Below are 14,469 nucleotides of genomic sequence, written 5' to 3'. Positions count from 1 at the left end.
AGGCGCAGGGCGATTGGTGATCAGTCCCGCACACGTTACCCATCTCCGGTTATGCCCAGGAGTTTGGAACGAACGATCCCCCCCTCAACCTCAGCCCTGAAATGACAGCCCCCCCTGTTGTCCATCTTTATAGCATTGCATTCCACCTGAATCATTCGGATATTACACTGCAGTCCTTGATGTCTTTAGTCAGCGGTGTATTTGGGCGCGCCTTCTCCAGCTTCGTCGATGCTGGCCGGGTGTCTGGTCTGCTCAGTAATAGCTTTTTTGTGTGAAAATACGAAGCGTCGAATCACGAACCGCCATCATCATCGCCGCTCTCAAAGTGGTAATTCCAGCTGCAAAACAGACAGCTAGCAGGGGCGGACAAGGAAAAAAGCGTCTGACACATCGCATCGTCTCTTCTGTGCGGGCGCTCGTTTGTCCTCCTCTCGCTCTCTTCTCGTTTTCTTAGCTGAAGATCTTTATTGACTCATCCCCTTCCCAGCCGTTTACCCATGCAGCCCTAAACCAGAGCTCCATCAGGTCAAGCGCGCAAGACAGCGGAATTATCACACGCCCCCTTTCCCAAAGCAAGGACGAGTTAGCAAGCCAAAGATGGAGAAACGGTGATTTGCCCCGGTGCTGACGGTGCTCGCTCGGCGGGCCGCGCGTGAATCCTCGTGGCATTCTTCTCCATTTTTTTCCAATTGCAATTAGTATTTCTTGTTCTCGGGCTTCATCTTGAGGTGTTAGCACAGATTCTGGGGCTCGACTAGTTTTTCTTTGAGACTAACGCTTACATGGTTTGACTTTTGACTCAAAAACATGAGCCGCAAATTGTGGATAATCGGCGAAGTGCCCAGAGACCCGGAGTTTGAAATTTGTCTGCCCCCCGGACTCTGTGGTCGAGGATCATCAACTCCGTCGGGTACGAACTCCGACATCTGTGCATTCCAGGCCGCCAGTTGAGCTCTGCTCTTTGTTCTTTCCAAGCGATACGGCAGTTGTACATCCTCTGCTGCCTCCTCCTTTACTACCTCGAGTGAGCAACGTGGACAGAATTCCTTCGGCATTATACCAAGCAAAGCCCATTGGTTCGCCTTGGTCGCAAAAGGAGACATATAGAACTCCGTACTCCGTACGCCTTCTTTGATTAACTTGTAACTTGTGGAAACGATTCCTCGGCTGCAATGGATCAGGCGTATAAGTAATCGAGACATCAGCAGGGCGGAACAAGGATCGATCTCAACCACCAAGACAGCAATCAAAACTGACGCTCTGTAACGCTAGTTTGCTGCCGCTAGCACCCCCTTCGCACAAAATAGCCCAGCCGCGAGTCTTTGCCCGAGCTAAGCAGCAGTTCATGGGAGCAAACGGTGGTTGCCGGCGGCTCCCGAGTCGCTTCGCCGGTCGGGGCGGTACTTGGAGCCGCGCTATGAAATAGCCCTGCGGAGCATGTACCTAAATCTGCCTTAGCACGTCGTCTGCTCTGTCAATGCGAGAGGGGGTGCGACTGAACCGCTCAGCCGGGAACGGCAAATGGAGAATGGAAACGGCGAGACGGGAAAACGGTGGCATTCTGCACGCAAGATGCGCCTGTGCCCTGTCGCCGTCGGAACTGGCTCCTGTCATGTTAAGCCCATGACCGACGGATGAAGCCATCACATCAGCAAGTTTCTATACTATACGAGAAATACGTGAAAGGTGCAGGTCGTCTATCGATAGCGTACCTATGCCTGAGGCCGGAATAGCTTATCGTCGTATGTACATAGGTACTGCAGCGATTAGTAAGTGGGATAACCGACATCAAATGCCGTCATCTCTAACAATCCAGGCGGCAACGTATTTCGTATGTCGCATCTCGCCTCTCGCCTCTCGCCAATGCAATGCTCTCCCAACAGCAGCAGTGCGCTTTATTACCGTTGTATTCTGCGTATTGTCTTGCTTATACGGTGTACGGTGCAGTGCTGTACCCGCCATAAGCCAACCGCTCAGGTTGCTCAACCGTTTTCCAGTTCGTCGGGCCGACATGGGGCCCAGAGGCATCAGTCCTGCCAAGCATTAAACTGCTTGTGTCGCATTGAATTGTACGAGTACAGCACAGTATGCTGGCTTCGGGATTCGGCATGTAGAGGACAGTGCTGATACGGTATTGGCACCAATTGATTCATCGGTTGATTGCAGGCTCAAACGCTCGGCCGGAATCGAAACAGATATCCGTTCGTCATGCTTCTCCGGCCTTCTCTCCGACGAGAAAAGCAGATTTTTGAGAATCATCATCATGGCTCAAAGTCTTGCCACAATGACACGCCTCCCCTGGTTCTGCTCAACTCCGCGGCCAGACAATGAATGAACAGGGGAGTTTGCTTTCAATGGCTCCCATGTCAAAGCTACAGATATTACGGAGCAAGACCCTTCAGACATGAAGCCAGTAAAGAAGATGTGGGAAAAGACCCGCACCCCTACACCGACGTCAAGCTACGCCCTGGCTAACCCTGGCCTGTCTTGCTTTACCCCTGTTCGGCACAGTTTCCCCGGTCCCCGTCGTCCTCAAATCCCTGCCCTCAAAGCCTCAAGTCTGGCCCCAAGCAAACCCCGGCCAACATCCTATCAAAACCTCATCGCCTTCATCTTTGTACCAGAGACATCAGAACGTGCCTGTACTTCTTACTTGTGAAATTGGCACGCTACGGCTCATCCTTCTCAACCCGCCGCCATGCAGGGGGGCAGCCATTTCCTAGTGCTGCAAGGACATGCTCCGGAGGAACGAGAGGGCCATTGTGGTTGTTTGGGACGGGTAAAAGGGACTATTCCGCAATGAGGGGACTTTTGCCCCAGCGCTCTCCGCTAAAAACCCATGCCCGGGCGATCACAACCAAGCTATTGGGAGGAAATCAAGTGGCCAGAATTGGGGAGCCATGGAGCCCTGAGGCGGGACCCGAATGGCCAAAGACACGCGTTCGTCTAGGACAAGGCCTCTTTCAGGGAAAGGCCAGACCCGCCGTTAAAGTACAGTTGGAAGACCCTGGTCCTGGCTGTTCTCCATGATCATCATCGACCCCCTCCTTGTACTTTACACGCCCTGCAATTCGTTTGTGATTCGTTTAGTCTACACCCTTTCACCCCTGTGCTTTGTTCTCAAAACCTTGTTGAGATGTGGATACATCTTCCTTCAGAGTTGCCAAAGAAAACTCCGCTCAAAATTATGGGCCTCGCCTGGTCCTTGAAGGAGATCATGGACTGCCAAGATGTTCCCTTTTCTTCCTCGTCATCTACGGCCCGGCCGAGAGCGTCCGGTTTCGCTCACAAGTACCGACATACAGCGGTTTGGGCTCCAAAAGATCTCTCTGCCAAGCACTCTGCGGCATTCATCATACATATCCGGGAGCAGAGCGCCTTCTCCATCTATCAGTAGGAAGGCATCAGCAAAGCTCCGCCCTCTCGGTCTCGTGGGCAGAGCCACACTGAAAGTTGGCCTAGCTCTGCTTGAGAAAAAGGAAACCATAGCCCGTATCGAGTGGCGGCCGTGTGTCCGGACATGTACTTTGACAGATCCAGCTAGCTGAGGCGAGTCTAAAGCCCTTCATCTGCCACCAAGTGGGGAGACTACTTGTCCAGAGCACCCATTGCAAGGCATAACTGGCCGCCCAGGGCTGGAGAAAACGGTCGGCACAGGCTGCCTAAAAGGGTATAAGACGTGCCTTTCTTTTGACGAACGGATAACCTCAAAAAGGGCGAACCGTTTTATTCTATTGCTCTCCTTGAGGTGGAGTTGCAGCCACTGTACCTGTTTGGCATGCACTGTGCATTGTCGGGGAATGATTTTTGTCATTCTATGCGCTTGTTGTCAAACTGTTTATTTGGGACTATTGAGCAAGGATTCAAGCATAGGTATACTACAAGTATATGCTGCCCAGGCGGAATCTTCACTTCAGCTCAATCCACTAGGATCGAAACAAGCTGGTACAGCTATGCGGCATCCATGTCAAAGTCATGACTCGAATCCAACAGACACAACATGCAGAAAGCGGAGCGATGCTCAGTTGAGATGGGCATGATTGAGTTGCGGTGAATATACCGCCAAAAGTGAAACTGAGAGGAGGGGTTGGAATCATTTCGCAGCCCGACATATGAGATCCGTGAGGACATTCCTGCTCTATCCTTTTTCCCTTTTAAAAGGCATACAGTGAGAAAGTAGTGGCGGCTGATTTCATGCAATTAGCTGGATGTACAGGCATGCGTGTACATGCTTCGTACATATCTAGCACCCCATCACATGAAGCTCTGCGGCTAGATACCCGCCATGTGACAATGCGACCCTGAAGAGATAGCGACGCCAAAGATAAGTGCATGACTCCATTGCATGTCTTGGCGGGTGGCCGAGTAGCCGATGAGCTGGTCTCTGTGCCAGCGAAGTCATCTCGTCTGTCTGTTGTGGTGCGTATTCAATTAGAGAAGACGTCAAGAGTGTTTCGTGAGGCGCCGTCACTGTAGCATTCCGACATCACCCTGCGACCAACTCTCATGCCGCGGCAATCCTCCTAGCCAAGTGCTGTCTGTTGAAAGCTTGGCCAAGTTCCTTTTTGGCGAGGGCGAGGCATGGATGAGAGATGCGATGCTTCATGCCGTCTTAACGCCGACCCTGAACCTTGCCTGTACCATGCTCACTTTCAAATGTTTCGTCCCCTAGGAGTGAGACATGACAACACTTCAGGACGCGTGATTCATCTCCTAATACTGACAAGTGTACGGAGTCGCAGTAGGTATAACGAAGGGGCTTTACTCCACAGTGTTTAAAGACAACTCTCCCGGGTCCACTGTGCTTGTTCGAGCATTGTGCTTGATGATCATGCCACGGGCTAAGATCAGAGCTTATTTTCTTATCTGCTTCCTCTAGGGTACCGGATGCACAATACGAGTCACCGCGAATCCTTAACGGCAGAAAGGATCCGACCCCTGCAGTCAGATCGAGGTCGAGATGCAGCTCTGGGGGACTGTGAATGGGGTTTTTATGAAAGGCTATGGAAAGATGGCCGCTCCTGGGATCCAGCCAATGCCTTTCTTGACTGGGACAACGTGCAAAGCGGACGAAAACGGAGATCAGAATCTCGCCATTTGTGCCAAGAGGATTCCTAATATATACATCCAATGATAGTTCACAACTTCTACATATTATGTAGCTTATCCGCTGTAGAGGACAAAAGGAACAAATTTACTGGTTAATACAACGTTGCACTTTCTCGCAAAAATCCCCTAAGGAAACCACCTAAGAACCAACACTCGCACAACTGCATCTCCGTTTGTCGAGGTTGGTCCCTGTGACCTCCGGAGATAGATTCTCTTTGTCCGCTTCCAAGCCTCGGCTCCGACAACAAACGCAATGACGGCGACAAACACAAACCCCCACTCCCAGTCACTCCCCGTATGCATGAAGTCGATTGCGTTCAGCCGCGGGATGTACAGCGCCGGAAATATCATGAAGAAGACAACCGTAATGGCAAAGAATAGAAACCAGTTTCCCCACAGAGGACGTCTCCCCCACGCGCGGACCCTCTGGTGCATATCGAAAAAGGGCCGCGGAAATCTATCTGTTCCCCCGAGAAGAGCAGGAAGATCCACATCATCGCGGTGTAGACCGTTGCGAGGGTACCGAAGACGTCGTGGCACAAGAATGAACAGGCGTTGTTGCAGTTGAGGCCCAAACTGCCGTCGCCAAAGCCGAAGATGACGGTGGTGAAAGAGCCAAGCACGGAACCGGCCCGTAGCCGACCATATCGAGCATAAACTCGGGAGTGAAGATGCCGTAGCGGAGCTGTGTGGCAAACGACTGTTAGCTGGGGTTTCAGTTGACATGTTGATCTGTGGCAAGGTAGGGGTGAACTTTACGTCTCGGGGAAGGCGGTTGAGAATGTCTGGGACGGCAGTTTCAAATCCAAGACCTGACTCGCTAAAGGCACCAGTGCCGGGAAGCATCCGGATGGTCTCGACGGGAGTTGATAGAAACACGGAGATAGCTGTGTTGTCCTTGTAAGTTAGGCCAGCGAGAAGAGAGATGACGAAGCCGATGTTGGCTGCTTGTACATGAAGAACAAATCTCCGGATGGTGTCGAATATCCGGGGGCCTCTTCAATGGCATTGAGAATTGAAATGAAGTTGTCGTCGGTTAGGATGATAGCAGATGACTTTTTGGCGACGTCTGAGCCTGACTCCATGGCGATGCCAATGTCTGCGCGCTTAAAAATTGGACTGTCGTTGACACCATCGCCCAGTCATGGTAACGTAGCGGTTACGTCTATGGAGGGCCTCAAATCCTTCGAACTCTTATGCTGAGAGCACACCTAGTAACTACTAGAGGTAGTTGAGGAAGAGCATCAATCTGGTCATTGCTCAGGGCATCAAACTCTTGAGCCATCGCCTTTAGTAGTACGAGCAACTCGGCAGGGGGTATGCGTATCTTCTCTGATGAAGGAAGGATATACACGTCTGTGGGAGTAGCACGAGCCGTCTACGAGTGGTCACCTGTAAGCATATGAGCGACAATATCGACGCCTTGAAACATGTGGACATTTCCATTAAACTCAGGACGAGGAGGATCGTAGACTCCTATGACGCCGTGAAAGACAAGATCACGCTCGAAAGGTTCGCGAGGGGGTCAATTCCATCTGTGAAATTGGATGCCGAGACTAATCGGCTGTCAAGTTTATGATCAAGTGCGAGGGCACGAAGTCCTCCAGTTGCTATAGCTTTTATGTTTTCTAAGATGGTGACTTTCATGACGCTGTCCAGGGTCTTGGTTTCGTCCATTGAGGCGAAGCGGTCGCATATCTCTATCACGCCTACCGCATCTATTATATGATATCAGTTATACAACCTATAGCTTTACTTCATTTACAAGTTTCTATACCTTTGTGGAAATTTGTTTTTCCTGTGTAGTTGTATCCAAGAAAAAAAGGTCGATATCTTTTTTGACTTCAGAATCAAACGGAAACTCTCCAATATGGCTCCATTCTGCTCCAGGTCTTTGTGATAGCTTTAAATGATTGAGACCGGAACGAGATGGGAATACCTCAATAGCAATTTCAGTTGGAGCGCACGAGCTGTCCGTTGGTTTGGTTGCGCCGCATCACTCTTTTCCTCTTCGACCGTGGCCAAGTTGGCGAGTGAGGCAATGCTCAAGTAAGTTTGCCGAAAATCCCTCTTGCTAACGTCTTCAAGTGGATTAATCTGTTATTCTGATGGCTGCTTTTCGATTGCATTTACGTCTCTCGGTTGCATGGAGCTGAATGATACTTGGCCGACGCTTGGGTTGTGTACTTCATTGGTCGTATCGACAGACTGGTTCTATGTTCCGGAAGCCATGCTTTGTATGCAATCATTCGGTCTTGAGCGGTTGCCTCAGTTTTGCCAGACTAGATGTCTACGACTAACGATTAGTGTCCGTAGCAAAAGTTGAGAGTAATTGCATGGCACTTACTTGCCATTCCATCCAAAGCCTCCAAACTGGATAGATTACGAACGGCGACAGCATCTCAAGCATATTCCTAGTGCCAATTGTCATGGTCACTGTTAGGACCAGTAACAACGAAATAGGAATATGACCACAGTCGTTGTGATAGTATATAAAGTGACGTCTTCGTGTGTATCAACTTGTATCGAAATTGTTGGCCCCAAGCACGATACTTACACAGACAATTGCAAAGGCGAGGAGCCACAGGAATAACTGCACAAGTTTCTTTTGCAGCGGAGTACCAACAGTAAGACCAGGGAAATTGCTCAGCCAGCCCATCGTAGCCTTTGACCACATCTTGGCCACAGATTCGGGTTGAGCGGCCCGAGGCTCCCACTCGACACCCTTGCCCGTCAAGTCTTCTCCTTGTAACGCACTGACGATGTGTCCGATTTTTGTGTACATGCCAGTTGCAAAGGCGACGTCACAGCCACAGCCTTTGGTGATTGTTGTAGAGCTATAAGCCACCTTGAGACGATCGCCTGGGCCGGTGTCATCGTCAAATGTGGCTTTTGGGTTGTTGGGAACTGGAAACGACTCGCTCATAAGAAGCGCTTCATCTGCTTCCAAGTTTACAGCATGGATAGTAAGTCTTATGTCTGCGGGTATAGAGTACCGGTTGTCAAGTCGACGCCGCCTTCAGTCCATGCATGGTTGCTGAAACTGGCTGCCAGTGCCATCAGCAACACCCATATCATTTCTGTGTCAGCCTATCATAATTTTGCCAAAGTATTGTGAGAAGGATTTATATGGATTAGTTTGTCTTACTAAAGTCACCGCGTTGAAGATCTGCTTAAAGAAAATTTTTGGTGGCTGAATGGAATGCTCCAGCTGACACCGAGACCGCTCCTGCCGACACTGAGACTACTCGAAGAATTCGCTTGAAGATCTGTCAAGACTTGTTCAACAGTCGGTCTATGTGCTGGGTGAAATATTGGATTGTTATATTGTCCAGAGACTTGATTCCACCGAACAAAACGCCAGACGGAGGTTGCTTCATGATGAATCGCTAGGTTGGGACGCACAGGATTGGCGCATATCGTAGCCAGTACAAAACAGAAAAGGCAACTAGAGCTTGAGATTTAAACGAAATATTTGCCTCTTATTTATGGACCTTACCACTTGCTCATATGAGCGCTGGTGCTTCCTGTGAGGCTCCTATGGAAAATAACTCTTCGCCTCTCAAGTTTTTCCGCTTGAGCCTTACTACCCATCAGCCACGAGTTGCCCGCGGAACGACGCTTGGCTTTTGGAGACCACCGTATACCAGAGGCCTTGTCCCTATGATCGACTCAAGTTCGGCCAAAATAATAGGCCAAAGAGTTGCCGAAGCGTGAAATATCTGACAGCTCCACGATGCTTATGCCCGAAACCCGAGAGCCTATCGTCGCTCATCTTGGAGCAGAGTTGTCTTATGACGCTGAGATAACGGTAAGTACCACCTTCTTTAAGCCGTATGGCAAATAATTCCAGAACATAGAACATGCACCTGTTGGACAATATATCTATACCCCCTTCGCTGGTCCTCAGCACGCAGCATGAGGCGGGAAAACGTCTTCAACAGAACTGCACAATCGTCACTGAGCGGAGATCTCTTGACATTTCAACTCATGGGTCTCTTCAAATTTATGTATTGGAGGTATCTTGACAAGTAAGACTAAATGTATTTATGTGGTTTTATAACAGCATTGTCACCTATGCTCATTACCCAAGCTACAAGCTACTTGTATTGTACTTTATCTCTGAGCCTTTGATGACCAATCTTCGGGAATATGAAACATGCAAAAGGAGCCGTGATTTAAGACTGAATTACAACCTTAACTTCATAAATAATTATTAACTTTCTGTTCGGTTATTCTTACGAGGTTTGAGTTTCTTCAAAGCCGTGGAGCAAATGCCCTTCATCTTTCCGAAAGACTTCTGAGGGGAGAGTGTCGGTAGTGTGTTTGATCGAATGTGCGAAGCAGTGATAACCTTTGAGATAATCTCTGGGGGTTTATATACGACGCCTGAAACAGGACTCTGTTGGTCAGCAGCGGTGTTGCTCAATACCATCTCGTCGCTTGTTGATGAACCAGATGTATCAGGAGTGATAGGATTCATGGTGTCAGACAGATTTTGATTACTGTCTAAGCCCGATCCATTTGTTGTCGACGAAGCGGAATAAGGAGTAGTAGAGCTCACACTATCAAACAGCTGTGTTTCACTTGTCTCAGAAGTCTCATCTTGAACCACAGGTGGTGTAGGTATTTTCACCGCTGTTGTCGACTGAGTGAGGTTGTCTGATAATGAATCCTTCTTATCTGCCTTGATATTGCGGCGCATGGAGATGAGCCGTGGCCTTCCATGGCCGAAAATGACCGCACCATTTGCCACATCATTCGTTGGAATGGAATATTCAGGATAGTGGCGGATATCTTTTGAAGAGAGTATTTGAATCCAATTGCTAGTGTGTGCGCTGACGCGCCGTCCGTTAAAGTTGCTGCAACAGAGTCTGAAAGCAGGTCCGTTTAAATGCCAATAGACGTCGTCTGTCAGTCTCCAGCCAGTCTTATCTTTATTGCCATTTATTTCGATAATGTTCTCTAGAACACTAACACACACTGCTAAGTGATGTTTCCCGGGAGGTAGGCTGGCTTCGTATCCGCATCTATCGCAGAGGTTTGGGGGATCATCTGCTCTTGGACTAATAAGTTCTCCAAAGTTGTTGCCGAAAAGAGTAATTGCTTCAAGAGAATCCACGAGATTCGTCCACCCACAACTATAGGCCGGAATTGGTATCTTGGTCGTAATATGGCGGAGTTTCGAACGAGTAGCTACTCCCATAAAGTCGAATCCGCTTATCATGTTCTTCGGTGTGTGTCTTAAGATGCCGTCCTTGATGGCTTTAGTGGTTTGGTCGATGGTCTTCTCAAGAAGTAGGGATATTTCCTCTACCCTGTTTTCGAAGCGGTAATATGTTTCCTCTTTTATCTTGATAATCTCTTTGACAGTTTTACTATCGATGATTCTCTCAATTATTTGCTCAGTGACCTTGGTGTCAATCAAGCGCAAAGCAGATAGACGGTTCTCGCTGTCGAATAAGACTGCCTTTGCTGCAGTAGTACCTTGAACTGAGGAAGGCGGCTCATTCAAACTTTCGATGTGATTCGTATATAGGCATTCTGGATCTTCTTTTTCATCTCTCCTCAGAGAGGTGCGGACGAGATGAAGGAGCACGGGCAGACCATCAGAAAGGCAAGCGCGTTTCTCATTGACGTCGTACAACACGACATGGTGTTGACCAATATGTTCAACAAGGGATACGTAACCATCTGAGACGAAACTGCAGATTGATCTGTCCCTTTTACCTCTTTTGAAGCTTGTTCCAACTTTGAAGTAATTGCCAGCGCCTACGCTAAGCTCGACTCCCTCGCATGTAAGGGCCGCTCGACCATGGGAGAGACCGGACCATGTAATATCGTAACTTGCGTTTAGCGACCCTTAGTTAATGCCACGTGTTAGAAATTAGTCTCTCATAACACTTGGACTGATCTGCATCCTACCTATGTTATTTTGAGCATTCATGCACCATCCCAGGATGTGACGCGCGCTCTTAAAATTGCCAGCTTCAATCGATATTGCCTGCTCTATGCGGGGATCTCGATATGAGATTCGAGCACCAGACTCGTTTACAAGTAAATGCCACAAGATAATACTCCCGTGTATCGCGGTTGGAATTAGCACAGTCGAAAATCCTTTCACCAAAGTCCTGTCTTCAAATGTTGTTAAATATCTGGCGTCCGCCAAAGTTGTCATCATGTCGAAAGGTAATTCTAGACCAACTCCTGCGATGAGATCTTTTCTAGGCTTTATTGGATAGCCCGTGACGACTACTGGATTGTTGAACATTTGTTGCCAACATTGGCCGTTGAAACCAGGTAAATTAGCCCTAACATGGTCTGGGACAACATTTATAAGACAGACGAAAGATTGCTTAAACTCGTTTTCCCTTGACCCTAGACGTGGAAGGCCATTAGTCTGGAAGCTGGAAATTTCAGGATGACAAAACAAGATCTCTGGATCTTGCAACGGTGATCTGAATGTCGTCGCCAACCATCCAATCTGCTCGCCGATCTCTGCGATAGAGTGGATGGTTCCAACTGCTTGGACTTCCATATATCGGCCTAGAGAGACTTTGATCTCTGTGCGATCCTCAAACTTGCCTGATAGTTTGTTAAAAAATGGCTTGAAGTTGTTATTCGTTTGGCACTACGGAAGTACCTACATTTGCACGAAAATTGAAACGGTTCAGAGGCATTTCTCTCACGTAATGCGCCTTGGATAGTCCGCAGCAGATTGCATCCCACTACTGGCCACGTCTGGACAAGATACTGCTCGCAGGTTGTTGCTTGAACGTCTTGAACAGACCCGGTTAAAGTTATTACTTTTGGCAGTATCTCAGCAGCACTACCTTCGTATGCTTGTTCATGTATGAATCCAGGGATATCGCATTGAACAAGAAACGTAACCTTGTATGGCCTTGGCGGATATTGCCTGCCAATATATTCAACTGGAGGTAGACGATCTTGAATATAGCTAGAAATTAGTTTCATAGCGGAATAGTCTACTTCAGTTGAGTTCAACTCAGTGCCAAGTTTTCCAACAAGCCATTCAAAAGCCGGATCTTTTGTGACTACGTTGAGATATCGGACAAGGTCTTCTGCTGAGAATTCATCTTCGGCTTCAGTAACCGAATTGCTGATCAAAAGCTTTTCGAGTGATGAAGCGTTGGAATAATAAAGATCTCTTATTGATCGAATTACCGCCCTGGAATATTGCGTTAAGGAGAGACTTGGATAGAGGCACTCAGCGCGACCTACTTTCGATGCGTATAGACAAAGTACATTGCGTCTCGTTTTAGTTGTGATTGTGACATCTGGCCAAGTTTCAGAGCGAATGCCACTAGTAGCTCTGGAAGTAACCGCGTTATGACATCTAAGTTGTCCTCTGTAAATGGTTGTTGTTCCTGGAGTCGGTTGTAGAGATGATCTGCGAAATGCAAGATATACAACTGCGTTCTTCTCTTGCCTATTATGCTTCGATCCCCGGGGTATAATCCTTTAGGCTCCACAGTGTCTTCCGATTCCTGAACAGAAGGGCTTTGTATCATATTTCCTTTGTTAGTGATGTCCAGTAGCTGTCCAGTCGCCGCTTTCTTTTCGGTGCTCTGACTTGGTCGTGCATAATTAGAATCAGTTTGTACTCTATGAGAGTCGGCCATTTTCTTGAAGGAATTTCTTCTTGGTGGTTTACGCTGAGAAGGGCCACCATCTTCATGGATGCCAACCCGGGATATCGGTCTGGAAAACCCACTTCCACTCCCACCTCCAGCGTAGCTGTTGGTATGGCTACTCTGGTCAGGTACGGTAGTAAATGGTGAGCCAAGCTGATCCTCTTTATCGCTCCGCATGCTAAACGTGCTTGTTGCACTATAACGACCGGCAGAGACGCCACTCCAAACGGTCCTGTTGGTACTCTGGGTTGAAGAGCTAATGTTGCTCTGAATATCGGATGATATATTCTTTTGGGTTGTTTTCGTTGTATCAGTGCGCTCGTAGTCTAATGTTGTATCAGATAGCGATTTCCGTCTCTGCGTGTTTTTATTTTTCGGGAGTAACTCCTCTACTGTTCGTTTTACAGCCGACTGTAGGGATTCGGGAAAAGGCTCCTTTGGTGGTGGAGGCGAGGGTTTATTATCATCATCCTTGTCGTTATAGTTTACCACGGCTGGTATGCTCAAGCCCTGTTGGTGCATTCTCTGAACTCGCTTCTCCATCCTCTCCACGTAGCTACTCAGCTGGGGGGGAAGCTTTTCGCGATTTCCATCCTGTTGCGATGAATTCTGAGAAGCATCCCCACCACTCCAAGTTCCATATCTCTCATTAATAGGGGTCCCTATTGGGATCAGCGGCAAGCGGCGCTGTTGTGAATTTTGCGCTCGTTGAGATGCTGCTGGCAGGTCAAAAAGATCAGGGGACCAAGGATCAAATGACCTCTCTGCGACTGTAGGAAAACTGTAGTGCAGCTGAGAGCTCTCTTCCATTACTATCCCCAGACCACCCCTTTCACGCGATGAATATGCCGCCGATGAATTTGTCGCTGATGAATATCCCGAATCACTCTGCACACTCGGAGCCGTATGAAACTGTGGGAGCTCTGCTGGCCATTGCGGTAACGCCCCTCGTCTCAGCTCGATTTTCTTAATAATTGAGGGTATCTCTACAAACGTATAAGCTTTTGAAAGAAATGTGATAAAGGAAACTTCATGTTCTGATGGACTTTAATATACCACTATGTGCATATCGCTGCTGGAGTGCGAACGCTTGTCGCGGTCGTCGTGCCTCAATGTCACCTCTGCCAGCTATATTCTCAATAGGTTCGACGGGTGAGTTTGACGGATTTTGACGTTGCACCACATCCCCATCAAGCCCACCCGCATATCGTGGGGTCGGATGGTCTTCTGAAGATGAGACCCCTTCTGAACGTGGTCCCAAGATTCTATTCTTTTCTCTTTGTCTGCTCGACATCGAATGTTCATTAGGGTGGTGCATAGTTGAGAAGGTCAGGTAGCTATTAATTCGTCAAGCTTCCGGGATTACTTGGCAATGGCATTAAACGTTGCCCATCGCTACAACAACGCTCTCTGCATGGTTGGAAAGCTGTGGTCGGAATATTTAATGGACAGCAATGTACCAGACTCGATTATGTAGAGGTAATAGGCTTTAAAAATCCTGCTGGCAGCACTGGAACAGATTGCGTACTTTAGATCCCAGAAAAGCATGAAAATGAAAATGAAAATGGAGTAAGTGCAAACATTCTTGAAATAAAAACTGAAGAGGATGCCTCTTCAAATGAATTGTCACCCAGTTTGGTGCATAGCCACTGCACCGCCCATTCAGCTGATTGAGTTGCATGCAGTATTGTTTGGATCTATTGGT

General features: G+C 48.3%; 2 protein-coding genes across 2 annotated transcripts; both read right to left on the bottom strand.

The window, feature by feature from the left end:
- Window positions 1–5,235: 5,235 nt before the first annotated feature.
- On the bottom strand, window positions 5,236–8,187 carry M431DRAFT_484472 (hypothetical protein; the record flags this gene model as incomplete). Its single annotated transcript, XM_024916199.1, has 6 exons — window positions 5,236–6,106; window positions 6,321–6,487; window positions 6,887–7,079; window positions 7,457–7,482; window positions 7,667–8,049; window positions 8,106–8,187. The coding sequence occupies 6 exons, from the start codon at window positions 8,185–8,187 to the stop codon at window positions 5,236–5,238; spliced, it is 1,722 nt and encodes a 573-aa protein (XP_024772116.1).
- Window positions 8,188–9,325: 1,138 nt separating this feature from the next.
- Window positions 9,326–12,641, bottom strand: M431DRAFT_91142 (hypothetical protein; the record flags this gene model as incomplete). Its single annotated transcript, XM_024924224.1, has 5 exons — window positions 9,326–10,522; window positions 10,604–10,971; window positions 11,035–11,694; window positions 11,757–12,298; window positions 12,352–12,641. 5 exons carry the CDS (start codon window positions 12,639–12,641, stop codon window positions 9,326–9,328), a joined length of 3,057 nt encoding a protein of 1,018 aa, XP_024772115.1.
- Between the last annotated feature and the right edge of the window lie 1,828 nt (window positions 12,642–14,469).

Source organism: Trichoderma harzianum (assembly GCF_003025095.1).
Source record: "Trichoderma harzianum CBS 226.95 unplaced genomic scaffold M431scaffold_10, whole genome shotgun sequence".
Lineage (NCBI taxonomy): Eukaryota > Fungi > Ascomycota > Sordariomycetes > Hypocreales > Hypocreaceae > Trichoderma > Trichoderma harzianum.
This window is presented reverse-complemented; position numbering and strand designations above follow the sequence as displayed.